This window comes from Strix uralensis, chromosome 2 (genome assembly GCF_047716275.1).
Source record: "Strix uralensis isolate ZFMK-TIS-50842 chromosome 2, bStrUra1, whole genome shotgun sequence".
NCBI lineage: Eukaryota > Metazoa > Chordata > Aves > Strigiformes > Strigidae > Strix > Strix uralensis.
This window is the reverse complement of record NC_133973.1, coordinates 34016162-34033605: the sequence shown is the minus strand read 5'-3', so window position 1 is coordinate 34033605 and position 17444 is coordinate 34016162. Positions and strand designations below refer to the sequence as shown.

General features: G+C 38.9%; 1 protein-coding gene across 6 annotated transcripts in view; it reads right to left on the bottom strand.

The window, feature by feature from the left end:
* ITSN1 (intersectin 1) overlaps positions 1 to 17444 on the bottom strand; it is a 148398-nt gene that overhangs the window by 67470 nt on the left and 63484 nt on the right. For 5 of the 6 annotated variants that reach the window (XM_074858259.1, XM_074858263.1, XM_074858264.1 and 2 more), the window contains 3 exons: positions 10609 to 10696; positions 9274 to 9413; positions 4584 to 4664 (listed from right to left, as the gene is read on the bottom strand). In XM_074858259.1, coding sequence (XP_074714360.1) covers positions 4584 to 4664; positions 9274 to 9413; positions 10609 to 10696 — 309 coding nt within the window. The remainder of the gene's footprint in view (positions 1 to 4583; positions 4665 to 9273; positions 9414 to 10608; positions 10697 to 17444) is intronic. The other variant, XM_074858260.1, reaches the window with a different exon arrangement.

Here is a 17444-nt window from a genome sequence, read left to right as displayed (position 1 = left end):
ACAAAGAATCTGAAAAGTCACTTATGTTTTATTTTGTTTGCTGGTCTGTCAAATTCATTTATTAAATTCTGTACAAAAATCTACCTTATAATAGCAACTGTTTCAGTTAATTAGTTTTCTTTTGAAATTAATGGTGATTTACTAAAGAACCTTCAGGACTGTTTTGTACCCAGGAGACTGAATTCCTTAAGCATTGTCTTCAGGATGAATCATGGCACAGAGACTATTCATCCATATACAAGTCAGTTTACTTAACTGGAAAGATATTGCCTGAAACATTTAGAATATAAATAATTATAAAAACATTACCTTTTCCTCAAGATTTGTTTTCTGCATTAACACCTCTTAACAGAAATACAAGTTTTATCTGCAATCTCTTTATATAAACTAGAATTTTGTGTCTGAACTCCTCAGTAGCATAAGAAAAAAAAGGATAACTTTACTTGTGACAACTGAAATTTTTCATTGAAAATAGTTCACTTTAAAAAATTTATATGTTTTAAAATATAGTACAGACAAAAATATGCAGAAAAAGTTTGTAGCAGGACATTGTTTCTAAATCTGTATCTCAATAATGTCTACTTTTATTGAAATATGCTATGACTCACATTATGCAGGTTTGTTTAGCTCTTTTATCCTTAAAAGCTTTATCTTTGTTCGGGGATTAAAAGAGTTAATCTTGAAAGTATTTGGCTAGTTTTTCAGAAATTCACAATCTACAAATTAGCCACACGAAGACTTCATGTAACTATCCTCATGCACTGACCAAAATGTAGAAAATTGCATAAGAGAAAAAAAAACTCACAACAAAACTAAATATCAAGTGATTGAAAGGGTCAAAATGAGAAAAGTTTCAGTAAGCTAATTTCACAACATTAGTAGCTTCTTAGCTATAGGTTCATAAACGTTGAAAGTTAATACTTGTTTATTTACAGACTGTGTTTGCACTGTGACTAGAAATTTTAGTTAGTGAAAGTAATACATGCATTAGTGCTGAATGCACACTGTGCAACATCAAATTTTACAATGTCAAAATAACTACATTATGAAGAGGAGTAGCATATGTCCTTTGCAAGGTATTAAAAACACTTCTGACATATGGATGAAAGCTTAAAAAAAAGTTAAGTTGAACCTTGTATCCTAGCTCTGAGTTTCATTTCATTAATGATCCTCAATTTTAAATTCAATGAAAACTGAATTCAACATCATTAAAGAGATACAAAGAGTTCTTACACAAGTTTTAATTAAAATTCTGCTAAGGCCATGAAACTCACTGAAATACAGAGATAATTTGGGCAATACCATATTTTATGATCATCATTATTTTCCACAGTCACATTAAAGCTTAGTAGATAGTTAGGATCTAGAATGGATATAACAGAATGTAAAATAAACGACGCTTGCAAAAATCACCAGAATTATTCAGGCAGGATATTGCCTTTGGGAAAATTTTTAAACTCTGAATGCCCATGGTTATAGACATTCATGCATAGCCTTATTTTGGACTAAGGAAAAGGGCTACTAAAAAAGGAAATACATTAGCAATATTGAACATAATGGGTTTTTTAGTAGTTGGCCCATACAGAACAATGAGAAAATAAAGGGATTGGGAGATTGCAGTGAACACACAGTTGGTCAACTGCACCTGGAGCTAGAGGTGGCCTCTGACCAGACTATAAGTTTCTGAGGTGCTAACTAGAGTGAACAGTCCTTTCCAATAACTGTATGTTATTAATTCAGCTTCTTTAATGTTGTTACACTTGTAATATATTAAGGTACAAAGGATTTGATCCTTGTTTCAGATTAACTTCTTCAGGGGAATCACAGTCCCTATCTTCTCTACACGATCACCTGAACCCTTATTTGTATCAAAAAGTATGTACAAGTGCAAAGGACAAATATACAACCATAAGAAAATTAGCAATGGAGTGATTTACAAGCATTCATCTGAAAGGACACATTAGAAAATGGCACAGCTGAAAGTAGTTTTCCACCTGGCCAACAGTATTACAAATTTTTGTAGAATGCAGAAATCCATAAAATTAAGTGCCTACAAAGCTCTTGAAACTGAAAATACTATTTCTGTGAAGTATCAAGTATCTTGACTAGTATTCATGACTTTTAACAAGCTGTTTCTCTTTTCTGGGTAAAGAGACTGCTATCCAAAGCACAGGTTTCTGACTCCCGCGTTTAGTTCAGCTTTAGCACAGGCTCCTGTTTAGAAATCCTTTGTTGTTCTACTTGCTCTAGCTTTCCTTCACATTCATGTCCCCTCCTGCCACTTAACTTTGCATGCCAAGAAGCTCAATATTCTGAGTCCTGGCCAACAAGAACTCCTCCTGCTACTGAACAGAGATCTAGGATAGTCACGCATTTCTAATAAGGCAACACTGAAGATAGCCTGTTGTTACTTGCAAAATTTTAATCTATTTAGACAACAGAGCTTTCCAGGTTTGTTTTCTCTTTCCCTTTGCATCTTTATCCCAAACTCTGTTGTTTGAGCAGTAAATAGAAATAATCACTAGGCAAAGAAGGAGGAACTAAAATTCTGGAAGAGTATGAAGGCTATCATAGGTAAACAAAAAAATCTCAATAAATCCCAAAAAGCTTTAAGTGAGACAACCCAGATGCAAGTATCTGAGCTTAGTTTATTGTTTAACAGGAAATTTGTAAACTAGAAAGAATGATTCAGTTCATCTATATATGCAGAATCAGGAAGAATCTACATCTAATTCAGAATATTGGTATTTTTCCCTCTTCAGATAAACTTCCTGAATTCACAAATACATAAAACCAAGTTACAACTTCCAACATATCTGTGCACCAAACATTATTTACTTCTACTAGATGTCCAACTACAAGGCTAGCCCAAACTTTATATTTTAATTATAGTTTAGACACGTAAGTTTATCTCACCACTAAACATATGATATATGCCACTTTTACTGCCAAATAGAAAACTGGGGAAGTTGTAGCTATGTGCCACGCCTCTATGTCTGTCTGAAGCAGGTAGTTTCTCATACTGAGTACATATAGCAGGACCATTAACTGCTGCATCACAGCAGTTAAGTGCTGCTGCTGTCAACTCCAGTCCAAATAATTCTTTTGTTTGCTTACTTTGTCATTTTATCTATATGCTCAGCTAAGTGAGGATCTCAAGGGACATTTTAATAATTATTTAAGTTTTTCACAGATATTTTAATACATTACTCTCTCCCAGTAAGCCAATGTGCTAGTTCAGTATTTTGTGAAGATATTTTTCTGTGACATACCTGTAACAGTTAAGAAAATCTAACCTAACTTATACTCCTAGCACTGGATGGAATGTTTTTGGAGATTAAAAAAATGCAATATGTATCCTTCTTTGCATTAGCTAGGAGGAAATAAAGATTTGATCGGTATCTCATGCAACAGATAAATGCTCTGTTGCTCTGCCAAGTATCAGTGGGAGGATGGGGGAGAAAGAATCAGCATCTCCCACAGTGCTATAGAACACCAGTTGAACAAAATTATAGTAACACTTCAACAGTCGACAGAATGAAACATTTGTCAGCTGAATATTCAGCACAGTCCTACACTCATCTCTTACAGACACAAGCAACTTAAAAGCTGTACATTTACAAATCGTATATTGTAACTCCAAAGACATAACAATGTTTTGCTTGGTTTTGGTGTGCAGGACAAAGCATGTCTTACCTTAAAAGCAGAGAGAAATTGTTACCTTTCCACTTAATTCACGAACAGACTAACAAGTATAATTTTGAGATGTTACAATAGCCACATTTAGGTGCCCACATACTATTGAATATGAATTAAAATATGAGTTTCATACAGCAGAGTAATATTCACTATATACAGACAAGTCATATTGCTATGAAAACCTTAACGTTAGAAATGTAGTTGTTTAAGCCCAAATTTCGCCTTTTGACAGAAAAACAATAGAATTTAGGATACTCCAGGGATTACAATACAAGGTTTCCATCAAATCTCCCCTTGAGACAAACCAGAGCATTTGATCCCAGAGGAAAGAACCCTACAGTTTTGTGCTCACTGAGGCTTTCCCACAGCAATACTCTTCTACCCCGTTCCCCAGCTCCCAAAGTGCCTGCTTTGTCCTTGACAGAGACAGTTCCTCCTTTTACCCCATATTATAGCTATGGGGGATTTGATAAAAGGGAATGTATCACCATCTCTCTCATACCTGGAATCACAAATTACAGTGTTGTGGAGGAATACTTAACATAAAAGTGTTTACTTTTTAAAAATTCTAAACATCATGACCAAAATAGGCAAGTAACTTAAAATGTTGAAGTTTCAGGTAAACAAAAGACAAAAATAACTAACTAGTACCTTGCCCAAGTTGCAATTCAAGGCACACTCCTCATCTAGGCAGTAAGGATTAGGTAAAGAATCAAATTATAAACTCTTCCCCTTTATGTTTTAGTGCTAGCACCTCTTATTAAATACTAACTTAGTTAAACACTGCACACTCATCTGTTTATGGTAAAGTGAAGCACATAACTGGAGGAGGTTCATCACTCAGATTGAGATAGTTGTGTACTGCCTTAGTATGGCATGGAGACCTTTAGAAAGGAGTCTAAGTAGTTGACGCAGCCCAGGAGAACTGCCAGGCACTGCAGCATTGCATCTTCCATTGCCACTGACTGGAAGAAAGAAATGCTCAAATGTAAACAGGCATTCATATGCAAGACTTGTCCAGTGCACACTGACTACACAGGGACTGACAACAACCGCAACATGACACAAAATGTAAAACATTTTTAAGAACTTGATTCTACCGTTCACCACTTTTTCCAGGCACTGAAAATAGCTTCTCAGCAAGACTAACATATTTCAGAAACACTAATTCATTCGTTGTCTTCTGTGCAATAACACAGATAAGCTCTAAATACTTGATTCTTCTATGCTATATGAAATGATTATTTGGTCTTTGGAGACAAGAACTGTATTAAGAATTATTATTGCTTTATTTGACAGTGTGTAATGACTGACCTTTGTAACATTTAAATGTAAATTCACACTGAATGTAGAAAGAATTTGTAAAGGTAAATTATAGTAGGACTACACATATACAAACAGGAAACCTAATATAAAGCCTTCATTTCTACAGAATTATTTTATAAAGTAGAGAAAATAAACAAGTGCCTAGTTACATTTTACTAATATCTGTATCAATTTTAATTACTAGATTTCTAGGCTAATATTTTTTTATGAGTAATGGAAGTTAGGCTCCTTCAAACATAATTCAGGACACAAATAAGTGGCTCAACTTTCAACCTTGTTACAAACTCAGTCACTTACTCTGTAGCCAAATATGACACAATCCACAAGACTATTAATTCTCTGATAAAATGCCTCAAATCTGATTTAAAAAGGATATCTGACCAGCTACAGGCTAAGGTCCCTACATCTCTGCCAAACAAGCACTAACAGTTTCCTGAAACCATGTGGTTCTACCTAAAGATATTCAGCAAAGATACTTGAAACTACCTGTTTTGAAATAATAATAACATTTTATACTCCAGAAAGTTTTTGAAAATGAACCAAATTCTGTGAACATTTCCAACTCTTGAGATATTAACTTGAAACAAAAGTACCTGAAGTACTTAAGCTCCAAAGGACTAATCAGAAGAAATTTAAATCAGTTGTTTTGGAAGGATGACAAAAGATCCAGTGGAAAAAAACGTTTCATTTATCTCCCTAGTCACTCATATATGCTATTAAGACATGAAGCAAAGATGAGGTAATTTAATACTTAAGTATTAATTTACTGCAGAACATAAAAACTGTAATATGGAGTCAAATGCAGTGCAATCCACTGTATACTACTATGTTGTTAACAAGTTGACCCGTAACCTAAAATATATTGAAATATTAGGTAAAACTTAAAGTCTCATCAATAAAAGGCACACTAGATACTAATTAAATTGTTCATTTTATCTTGTACTATCATGGCAAATTCTGTATTCTCTATCAGTAAATCAAGTGTAGCCTATTTCAAGAGAATGAATCAGAAATTGAATTTTGCAAACTTTAAGGATATATTCACATAGAAGATAATGCAACCAATATTCATGGCCAGTAAGGAATAAATCTCAACAATGATGACAAAAGTTTTAATTTAACATTGCTGTCAACTTCACTGCCTCTTAAGCATTTCATCAAAACTAGTTTGGCATATGCCTTGTATTCGGAGAGCAGTAGCTTACATATTTACAATTTTGGTTCTGTTTTCTATTAAATTAAGCATTTTCACTAAGACATGTATTACTCCATCTCCCTGTAGGAAATAAGCACAAAATGCTGTAAGATGATATATACCTAGAGAGTATTTAGATATGCTTTTCTTTCCTGGGACTTGACAAACAGTACCACATCATTCTGCTTTTTGTCCAGAAGCTAGCTGTATTATAGAAGACAAGACAAGCATCAGTTCCTCTCCATCACTTATCAGAGAACAAAAGCTGCACAAGACACTGTCAGTTATGGTGCTGCTGTCCTAACAGCCACCCCATCAAATGTGCATCTCTGAGTCAGTACACTGAGCACAATGTAAAAGCAGATCATCGTAAAAAAGTCTGGTTTAAACCTACAAGATAACTTAGAAATAGCCTTGATTAAAAATGGAGTTTTAAATTCATTTAATAAAAATACATTTTTAAAAATAAACATTTCTGTATTTCCCATCTTTACATATTTTCTCTTAGTTTACAAGATAAGACAACTTTATTATATTTAGAGTTCAGATGTGGTAGAATTTTTGATACATTATCTGAAAATGTTTTACATGTAAATGTGAGCATTACACAGCTGACTGATAATTATACAAATTGTAAGGTATTGTAGCACCAAATGAGCCTGCTGTATTTATGCACCCAGTTACTAATAAATAAACAAAAAATTCTTCTGTTAATCAGGGAAGCTATTAATTTAGCAATTATTTATAAGCCATTTCCTACCTACTTCAAATGTAACAGTCATCTTTCCAGTGGCAGTTCCTAAAAGTTGTCACAGATTTTTGATTGTTTAGGTGAAAGTATCTGAGAATTAGGCAAGTTCCTAAGCCTACTTTGTTTTGAGCATATATTATTACCTAAGAGAGATAGGTGTGTTCCGCCTTGGTTTAAGAACAGAACTTCCACTTCACACAAACCCTAATAAAACCATGAGCCTCAGAAAACCTTTCACTAGCTTTGTGCATAAAGTCTCATATGCAAGACGAGCTCTCTCCACAAGAACAGCTGCCATTAAATCACTGCTGCACATATAGCATCTTCTAAGTGGTTTCACTGGCACTGGGAGCACTACAACTATTCCATGCTGAGTCCACGAAAAGCTATATATGTCTTTGTAGATATCTAAAACTAGTAATAAAATCATGCAGGACCCCCAAAATAAATCTTGCACATCTAGTGAAACTACATAAGGGAGAAGATATAACTCTGAATTAAGGTCCCACCTCTAAATTTCAATAGTACAATGACCTCTCTTAAACTCATCTCTTCCAAGAAAGCAAAGAAAGCAGCAGCAAGGCAAAAATACCAACATACAGCATCAAAAAGTGGTCATCTTATTAAGCACTGCTTCTACACATTATGAAATGAAGAACACAACATCCTCAAGCCAGAGGAAGCTTGCTGAAGTCTTCCCAATGAACTGTCTACATAACTAATTTTCAGCATTTGAAGTGATAACTCTAAATACTAAGATTTGAACACAGAAATCAATTTTCCCATTAAATTGCAAAATAGTTTACAATTAGTCAAGGTATTCTTGGATAGATGGCAGACATTCTGATAAATCCATGTCTTTGTTTAATGTGCATCTTCAAATTTTAATTATCATTAGCTTGTTATTTGTTAAGTCGAGCCCTTCAATATTTAAAATATTGAATTTTGTTTGTTTGTTTTGGTGTGGTTTTTTTTTTTTTTTTTTTGCTACTGTCAGAGTAATAAGATTACTCACCCCACTGCCCATTTATAAACTGTTTAGGTCATTTATGATCAAACCGAATGCCAACACTAATTTTAGAATTAATATCCTTTGGTCGCATCTACTTGCAAAACACTTCAAAAGGACTCCATTTTAAAAATAAAACAAACCAAAAAAACCCCCAAAAAACCCAAACACGCAAAAAACACAACATGTTAAGATATGTCCAAAAAGCATATATAAAAAAATGTGAGGTAAACCATTCTCTTTTCTTTTAAAATAAATTGCACGCATTTTGTTCTTCTTTTGGCTCTTATGACTCTGCAGAGATTCTCCCCTTTCTACCTCCCTGCCTAAGATCATGAGAGTCATCTTTGACTTGGCATTGAAACAGGTAGTGGTATGGTCCACAGCTTTTAACTTTTCCTATAATGATTAATAACTTTAATATTAAAACAAGCTATTGCTTTCTTTCAGACATGCCTTCCATCCTAAAGCATATGATGTAATCATAGTTGATCTAATTTCAAAACAACTGCAGAAACATTAATGTATTTATCGTGGTGCTTTTCCTTCTAAATGCTTGTAGCACAATTTATTATACCTTGCAGGAAATTGAGCGTTTTTCTAGTCAGCTTTCAGGATAAACCGTCAGTTGAATTAGCAGATAAAGTACTTGAAAATTAGAATACTTTATGAAAAAATGAATGTTATTATAAGTTTGTAACTAAAGACTGATTTAAAACTTGTCTCTGAAGAACACTTCTACTGACTTCCACAATTTCTGTCATTTTCTTATGCAGAAATAAACAAAAATCACACACTTTTAACAAAACACTGATCAATAAAGCATGAAACCACAAACAACAGACAACTACATTCAGGAACAAGTATGAGCTTACAAACAGCAGATAAAAACTCTGCGTGTCAGTAGAAGATCAAGTCTCTTTAATAAAGATTTCAATTTGAAGTACTGATTCCAGCAGTTTTGCTGACCTACTACAGTCTTGCACTTCTCTGATGCAAAAGGGCAGAAACTGGCAATCCCATATTTGCAATCACAGATCTGGAATCAGAGCTCAAATTTATTCTTAAATAGATTCTGCAGATTAAGTTGATTCAAATTCTGAGTTGGATGTTAAGTAGTATTTTCTTAAAAAAAAAACAACAACAAACCCCACCCCCAAAAGACAGATTTGAGAACGTTCTCAAAACTGACACTCTAAATCAACCATCCTAGTTCAATATTTTTTTCCATAATCGAGTTAGAAAATAATTAACTGAACATTTAGAAGAAAGGGCTAAAAAGTCTAGTATTACCTTCAGTTGATTATTGAAAATATCAATTTCCTGAAGTTTAGATCTGGTTTCTTTTTCTACTTCATCTAGCTGGTCTCGAAGCTGTTGACGTGCTAGCTCCTTGGCTTCTAAGGCTCTTTTGATAGTAAGAAGAGAATCCCCTGTTTTTAAACATATTGTCAAATAAGTATTTTCTTACGTGAAGAATTTTAGGTCATAGAAAGCAACATTTTTTCAACATGCACCTTGCAACATAAAAAAATAAATTACAGAGTACACTGTTGTTGTGGTTTAAACTCAGAGGACAATTGAGCACCATGCAGCCACTCACTCCCCCCCTCCCACCCAGTGCTGAGAAGGGGAAAATAAGCAAAGACACCATTCACTCCCTGCTTCCCCCCCAGCACTGGGAAGGAGGAAAGAAAAAGACCCAGGAAATTGAGATAAGGACAGGGAGGGATGATCTCATCCTTGCACAGGCAAAAACCAGTCTCATTAGGGGAAGGAAAAAAGAACATAAATTTAATACAGACACTAACACCACCACCACTTAACGGACAGAGTAGGACAGTGAGAAGCATCATCACATCTTAAAAACAACTCCCTGCCACCCCTCTCCCTTCTTTCCACACTCAGCTTTGCTCCCAATATCTCTACCTCCTTCCCCACAGCAGTGCAGGGGGCAGGGAATGGGGGGTGCGGTCAGTCCTGCCACTTCTTCCACCTCGGGCCAGCAGAGTGGAACTTCTGGCATTCCTCTCCTGTCCCAGTGTGATCCCACTCTCACAGGAGACCATCCTCCACAAACCAACTCTGACATGAGTCACTCCCACAGGCACGTGGGTCACCCCCCATGTTGCAGTCCTCCCAGAGCCGAACTACAACAGCGGGGCATTCTTCCCATGGGGTCCCGGCCTTCTTTGGGTGCAGTCACCTGCTCCAGCATGGGACTCCTCATAGGCTTCAGATCGGTATCTGCTCTGCCGGTGACCTCCATGGGTGGCAGGGGAGGTGGGATACAGGAGAGTCTCTGCCCCAGTGTACCTCCCCCTGCTTCTCCTCCTTTCTTCCACTGTCCTCAGTGTTTGTGCAGATGTTCTCCTCACAACTCCCACAACTCCTCCCAGGCTCCCCTTCCTAAAGACATTATCACAGAGGCACAGCTAACTGGCCTGGCCTTGGCCAGAGGTGGGTCTGACTTGGAGCCGGGGGAGCTTCAAGAAGCTCCTCACAGGGGCCACTGCTGCAGCCCCCTCCCCTGCTATAAAAAACCCCGCCACTGACTCAAAACAGGACAACTGTGCAATGCAGCATCACGTCCTATACAAACTTATACACGTACACAAACATACTTACTGTGCAAACTGTTCTGCTGAACTTGCTTTAGCTGATCATTAAGCAATTGCTTTTCTGGAATCAACCTTCCAAGCATCTGCTGAGATTCCTGAATAAAGGACAACAAGGAGAAAGAAAACAAGACAAGAAACAGACAAAAAAGTGAGGAATTACTTTAGCCATAAGACCTCTAATTTTCATTTCTTCTGAAACGACTCTACTTTTTCTCTTGCTAAATTATGTATTCTTGCTATTAGCCAAGCACTATCTGTGTGGTGCTACCACTCAGACATAGTTCTCTGCCAAAACAAAAAGTGAGCATACCAAATTTAAGCATATTACTTGAGAATTGATTCTCATTGAATACATAACTTGGCTTGGAATTACTTGAAATTCAGGGCAAAAAGACAAGGCTAGATTTCAAGAAATGTTAAAACAAGCACTTATTAACAGTTTAATTCTCATTTTAATAAATTAATATTAACTTTGATCAGGAGTAGAAAGACAAATATTTACAGTTTATTTAAGGAAGAGAAAATAAAGGCTTTCACTTTAAAGGACTATATTATGGCCAAAAGCTATGCAACACAAGCTCTGTTAGATTAGAATACTTGAGTCCTAGATCTCCTGATTTAGCATTCTTGAAAGAGGATTATGATCGCTCTCAATTTTAACACACGGTCATAAGATTGTACACTGATATATTACAGGAGGCCCTGCAGATGAGAAATTCCTCCTTTGGTGGGTCATATATATATATATATGTATATATATCTCATATATAATCCTTGCTCTTTCTGGAGGATGAAGTGCTACTTCATACACCTTTCAGAAGCCTTGACCTCCATCTTCAAGTTGTCAAAACGTATCATGGAAGCATGAGGTGAAATAGCTTATTTTATAAAAGCTGTCTGAGTGTCAACATCCCATCTTTCAGACAAACTAAGTAATTTATTTCAGCAGTTGTCCTGAACTGCAGGCTTTTGAGGAATCAAACATCTGACAATTTCAATTTTTCATGAAGGACTGCAAACGACAGAATACAATCCTAAGAATAAATGTCATCTAATCACCTAATACCAGAGTGAGTCCCATGAAAAGTTTTTAGGTTTTGTTACAGGAACACAAAGGTTGACTGTACTGACATGACTTTGTAGTTGTCCCACTTTACTCAGGGAAGTCTCTGATTGAGCCTCTGCAGGTACAGCTCAGATCTTATGATTATGCAATGACTACAGACTACTGTAATCTCTATGTTCCAGAAAACATACTTAGATAGCACAGTAGAATCAAGGACTTTGTGAATTTATAAAGTATCAAAATTAAGATAAACAACGCATTTGACTATTAGTAGTTACATGTGTCCCTCACTGTTGAGCTGCACTGCCTATAGTATCAGCAGATCTTTTTCAACCCTTCAAAGGTATCATGAAGGCCAGATACTCCTATCATGGGACTGTTATTCCTTATTTAGAATTAAATGAGAAATAGCAACATATAATGCAGCATTTTCCAAATCATCTACTTGAGGGGCACCACCTCCTTCCCAACAACCACCATTACCATGTTCTTAAACTATGTGCAAGACCTTGTCTTTTGTGTTCACACTTTCCCTTCCACCAAACCCTCCCAACCCAAATACCTGCATGCCCATGTCATAGTTTGGGATGAAAAATTGAAACAGTATTATTAGATCAGTATAGCACACAGGCATCATGGAAATTAAGTTTTCAAGTATTATAATCCAATAAAGGTGGCAGCTAGTAAACATATTGCTGGATAAACCTCAAGAGAAAGAGGAAAGGAAATCACCTTTCAAGACACAAGGATATCAGAACTGTATCATTCCAATTCAAGAATCATTTCGATAAGCTGAACAGCAGAATGAATGTCAAAATGAAACAGGATTAACAGAAAATTTACAATCCTTCAAGCACAAAAAGTAACATAAGACAATATTTCAGGTTGGAATGTAAGCCTAACCTTAGTTGTTTATTTTTAAAAGCCAAAATACTTCTGAACTCTAGAATATTCAATCTTAATACACAAAATAGTTTGGAGAGTAGTTAAGGACAGAGAATGCCAAGGGATCATGAGGGTCAAGTTCTGTTTCCTGAAATCACAGACAACCATAGAATCACAGAATGGTTTGGGTTGGAAGGGGCCTTAAAGATCATGTAGTTCCAACCCCCCTGCCATGGGCAGGGACACCTTCCACTAGACCAGGTTGCTCAAAGTCCCATCCAACCTGGCCTTCAACACTTCCAGGAAGGTGGCAACCACAGCTTCTCTGGGTAACCTGTGCCAGTGTCTCACCACCAGCACAGTGAAGAATTTCTTCCTAGTGTCTAATCTAAATCTACCCTCTGTCAGTTTAAAACTGTTACCCCTCATGCTATCCCGACACACCCTGATAACAAGTCCCTCCCCATCTTTCCTGCAGGCTCCCTTTAAATACTGGAAGGCCACTATAAGGTCTCCCTGGATGCTTCTCTTCTCCAGACTGAACAACCCCAACTCTCTCAGCCTGTCCTCATAAGGGAGGTGCTTCAGCCCCCTGATCATCTTCGTGGCCTCCTCTGGACCCGTTCGAGCAGGTCCGTGTCCTTCTTATGTTGGGGGCCCCAGAGCTGGACACAGCACTGCAGGTGGGGTCTCACAAGAGTGGAGTAGAGGGGAAGAATCCCCTCCCCCTCAACCTGCTGGCCACACTTCTCTTCATACAGCCCAGGATACCATTGGCTTTCTGGGCTGTGAGCGCACATTGCTGGGTCATAGCCAGTTTTCCATCCGCTAAGACCCCCAAGTCCTTCTCCACAGGGCTGCTCTCAATCCACTCATTGCCCGGCCTGTATTTGTGCTTAGGATTGCCTTGACCCATGTACAGGACCTTACACTTGGCCTTGTTGAACTTCATGAGGTTTGCACGGGCCCACCTCTCAAGCCTGACAAGGTCCCTCTGGATGGCCCATCCCTTCCCTCCTGTGTGTTGACTGCACCACACAGCTTGGTGTTGTTGGCAAACCTGCTGAGGGTGCACTCAATCCCACTGTCCATGTCACCAACAAGACGTTAAACCCAACACCAACCCCTGAGGAACGCCACTTGTCACTGCTCTCCATTTGGACATCAAGCCATTGACTGCAACTCTTTGAGTGCGACCATCCAGCCAATTCCTTATGCACTGAGTGGTCCATCCATCAAATCCATGTCTCTCTAATTTAGAGACAAGAATGTTGTATGGGACAGTGTCAAATGCTTTGCACAAGTCCAGGTAGATGACGTCAGTTGATCTTTCCTTATCCACCAGTGCTGTAACCCCATTGTAGAAGGCCACCAAATTTGTCAGGCACAATTTGCCCTTAGTGAAGCCATGCTGGCCGTCACCTATCACCTCCTTATTTTCCATGTGCCCTAGCATAGTTTCCAGGAGGATCCGCTCCATGATGTTGCCAGGCACAGAGGTGAGACTGGCTGGCCTGTAGCTCCCTGGACCTTCCTTTTTTACTTTTTTAAAACTGAGGGTTATATTTCCCCTTTTCCAGTCAGTGGGAACTTCACTGCATTGTCACTTCTCCTCAAATATGATGGATAGTGGCTTAGCCACTTCATCCGCCAGTTCCCTCAGGACCCACAGATGCATCTCATCAGGTCCCATGGACTTGTGCACCTTCAGGTTCTTTAGATGGTCTCGAACCTGATCTTCTCCTACAGTGGGCAGTTCTTTATTCTCCCAGTCTTTGCCTTCTGTGACTTGGGTGGTGTGGCTGGAGCCCTTGCTGATGAAGGCTGAGGCAAAAAAGTCATTGAGTACCTCAGCCTTCTCCATATCCTGGGTAACCAGGTGTCCCGTTTCCTTCTAGAGAACCCTCACATTTTCCCTAGTCTTCCTTTTATCACCGACGTACCTATAGAAACTTTTCTTGTTGCCCTTGGTGTCCCTGGCCACATTCAATTCTATCAGGGCTTTGGCCTTCCTGACCTGATCCCTGGCTGCTCAGACAAGTTCTCTGTATTCCTCCCAGGCTACCTGTCCTTGCTTCCACCCTCTGTAGGCTTCCTTTTTGTGTTTGAGCTTCTCCAGGAGCTCCTTGTTCATCCATGCAGGCCTCCTGGCAGTCTTACCTGACTTCCTCTTTGTTGGGATGCATCGCTCCTGAGCTTGGAGGTGATCCTTGAATATTAACCAGCTTTCTTGGGCCCCTCTTCCCTCCAGGGCTTTATCCCATGTTACTCTGCCAAGCAGATCCCTGAAGAGGCCAAAGTCTGCTCTCCTGAATTCATGGTAGTGAGCTTGCTGTGCTCCTCCCTGCTGCCCTAAGGATCCTGAACATCACCATTTCATGGTCCCTGCAGCCAAGGCTGCCCTTGAACTTCACACTCCCCACCAGCCCCTCCTTGTTGGTGAGAACAAGGTCCAGCATAGCATCTCTCCTCATTGGCTCCTCTATCACTTGGAGAAGGAAGTTATCATCAACATATTCCAGGAACCTCCTGGATTGCCTATGTCCTGCTGTGTTGTTCCTGCATCTGGGGTGGTTGAAGTCCCCCATGACGACCAGAGCTTGTGAATATGAGGCTGCTCCTGACTGTCTATAGAGGGCCTCATCTGCTCAGTCTTCCTGGTCAGGTGGCCTGTAGCAGACCCCCACTATAACGTCTCCCGTCCCTGCCCAACCCTTTAATCCTGACCCATAAACTCTTGGTCAGCTCCTCATCCATCCCCAGGCAGAGCTCCATGCACTCCAGCTGGTCACTGACATAGAGGGCGGCACCCTCTCCTCATCTCCCCTGTCTGTCCTTCCTAAAAAGCCTGTATCCTTCCATTCCAACACTCCAGTCCTAGGAGCCATCCCACCACATCTCCACGATGCCAGTAAGATCACAGCCCTGCAGGCATGCACACGTCTCTAGCTCCTCTTGTTTATTCCCCATGCTATGTGTCTTTGCATAGAGGTATTTAGGTTGGGCCCCCAATGAAGCTGATGTTCTGGCTGGGATTCCTTTGTGTTGCTCTTCAGGTGCTCTCCTGCTGACCTGTGACCCCTCTCCAGGCTCTGGGCATCTATTGCTGGCACTGGCATCAAGCTGGTAGGAGTGGGATGAATGGAGGTCCCCCTCTCCAGGCTACTTTAGTTTAAATCCCTCTTCACCAGCTTGGCAAGCCTATGACCAAAGATGTTCTTTCCCTTCTCTAACAGATGGACCCCCTCAGCCCCCAGTAGACCAGGTTTCTCAAAGCAAGTCCCATAGCCTAGGTAGTCAAATCCATGGCTGTGGCACCAGTGCTGTAACCAATTGTTGATTTGCTAGATTTGACTGGCCCTTTCAAACCCCTTCTCTTTGAACGGGAGAATTGATGAAAAAACTACCTGCACTCCAGAGTCCCTTACTGCTGCTCCCAGGGCTCTGTAATCTTTCTTGATACTCCTCAGACTGTTCCTGGCTGTATCACTGGTGCCCAAGTGAAACAAGAGCAGTGGGTAATGAACAGTGGACTGTAGGAAGCTCAGTAATCTCGGTGACATGTCTGATATGAGTCCCCAGTAAGCAGCACACCTCTCTAGAGAGTGTGTCAGGTTGGCAGATGGGTGCCTCCATACCTCTCAGAAGAGAGTCACCTACTACTATCGCTTGGTTATTATTAACCATGTAATCTATTCCAAGAGTATCCACAACATGTTTTTCCACATCCTTTAGTTGTATTGAAGAAACAGATGAAAGAAATTAATGGCATCGCTAACGCTGAAGTTTCATGCAACAAGAAATTTCCAAGAATTGAATAATGTCCCATATAACAGTAGAAGGCAAACACAGCAATCAAAAACCAGTTCCGGTCAATCTAATGATGGAAACTTCTCTTCTGATCCTATGCCCTGAGCAAGAGGGCATATGAGAAACTGAGATACCACTATACATCTTAAGTCTCTGCCACATACCCTGCTTCCAGTGCTTCAGAGGAAAGCCAAATTACTTAGGAGCCAAAATATTCATCAAGGATGCAAATAATCCCTGCAGGTAACTAGCAGAAGCCCCGCAGACAGCATAAACATGATTCAAACACACACAATTAAGATATTTGGAAGGCGGGATCCTTCTGAACATCCCTGGAAATACCACTCTACCAGATAGCAGAGATTCATATAACTAGTACAAATTTTCATCACCCAGGATTTATTGTTACAGTTTCTTCCACAAGTTTAATCAAACTCCATCCTGAAACTAATTAATAGGTAGAAGAGTAATTACTCCTTTGAATTAACTCATCTTTCCATAGCAAGTGTCAGATGTATTAAACTAAAATATTTCCAAGTGAAGATATACCATCCTACAAAGACAACTGACAATGTTGATTTTTTAATCTACTGGAGAGTTTAGAGGATCAAAATCTCCTTTTAAAAAATTACCTCACAGCTTTAGTCTTTCCTCTACAAATTAGAAATTAAAATTTACATGATATTTGAGAAACTCATCTTTTTTTCAGGAAAAAGCTATCCACTCTTCTAGGTTCTCCCCAGATAAAATTTGGCCTTTTCTACTAAGCAGTGACACTTCCCTCTGGGATCACAATTGTGATAAAAAACTCAAGCAACACTAACTGAAATATTAGTGGTTGAGATCAATGATCACCTGAGAGAAGACAAAACCACGAAGCCACAGCTATTGCTGTCAACCTAAAAAAAAAAAAAACCACCTCAAAACCAAAAATCCAGCAAAACAATCACCAAGAAAGGCAAGCATGATTGTCATTAGAGAAGTGCTCTCAGTCATTTTGAACAAAGCAATTTAGAAAGTGAACAGGCATTAACTAAGCTGCTGGATACATACCATCTAGTACCAATTACAATGACCAGAGA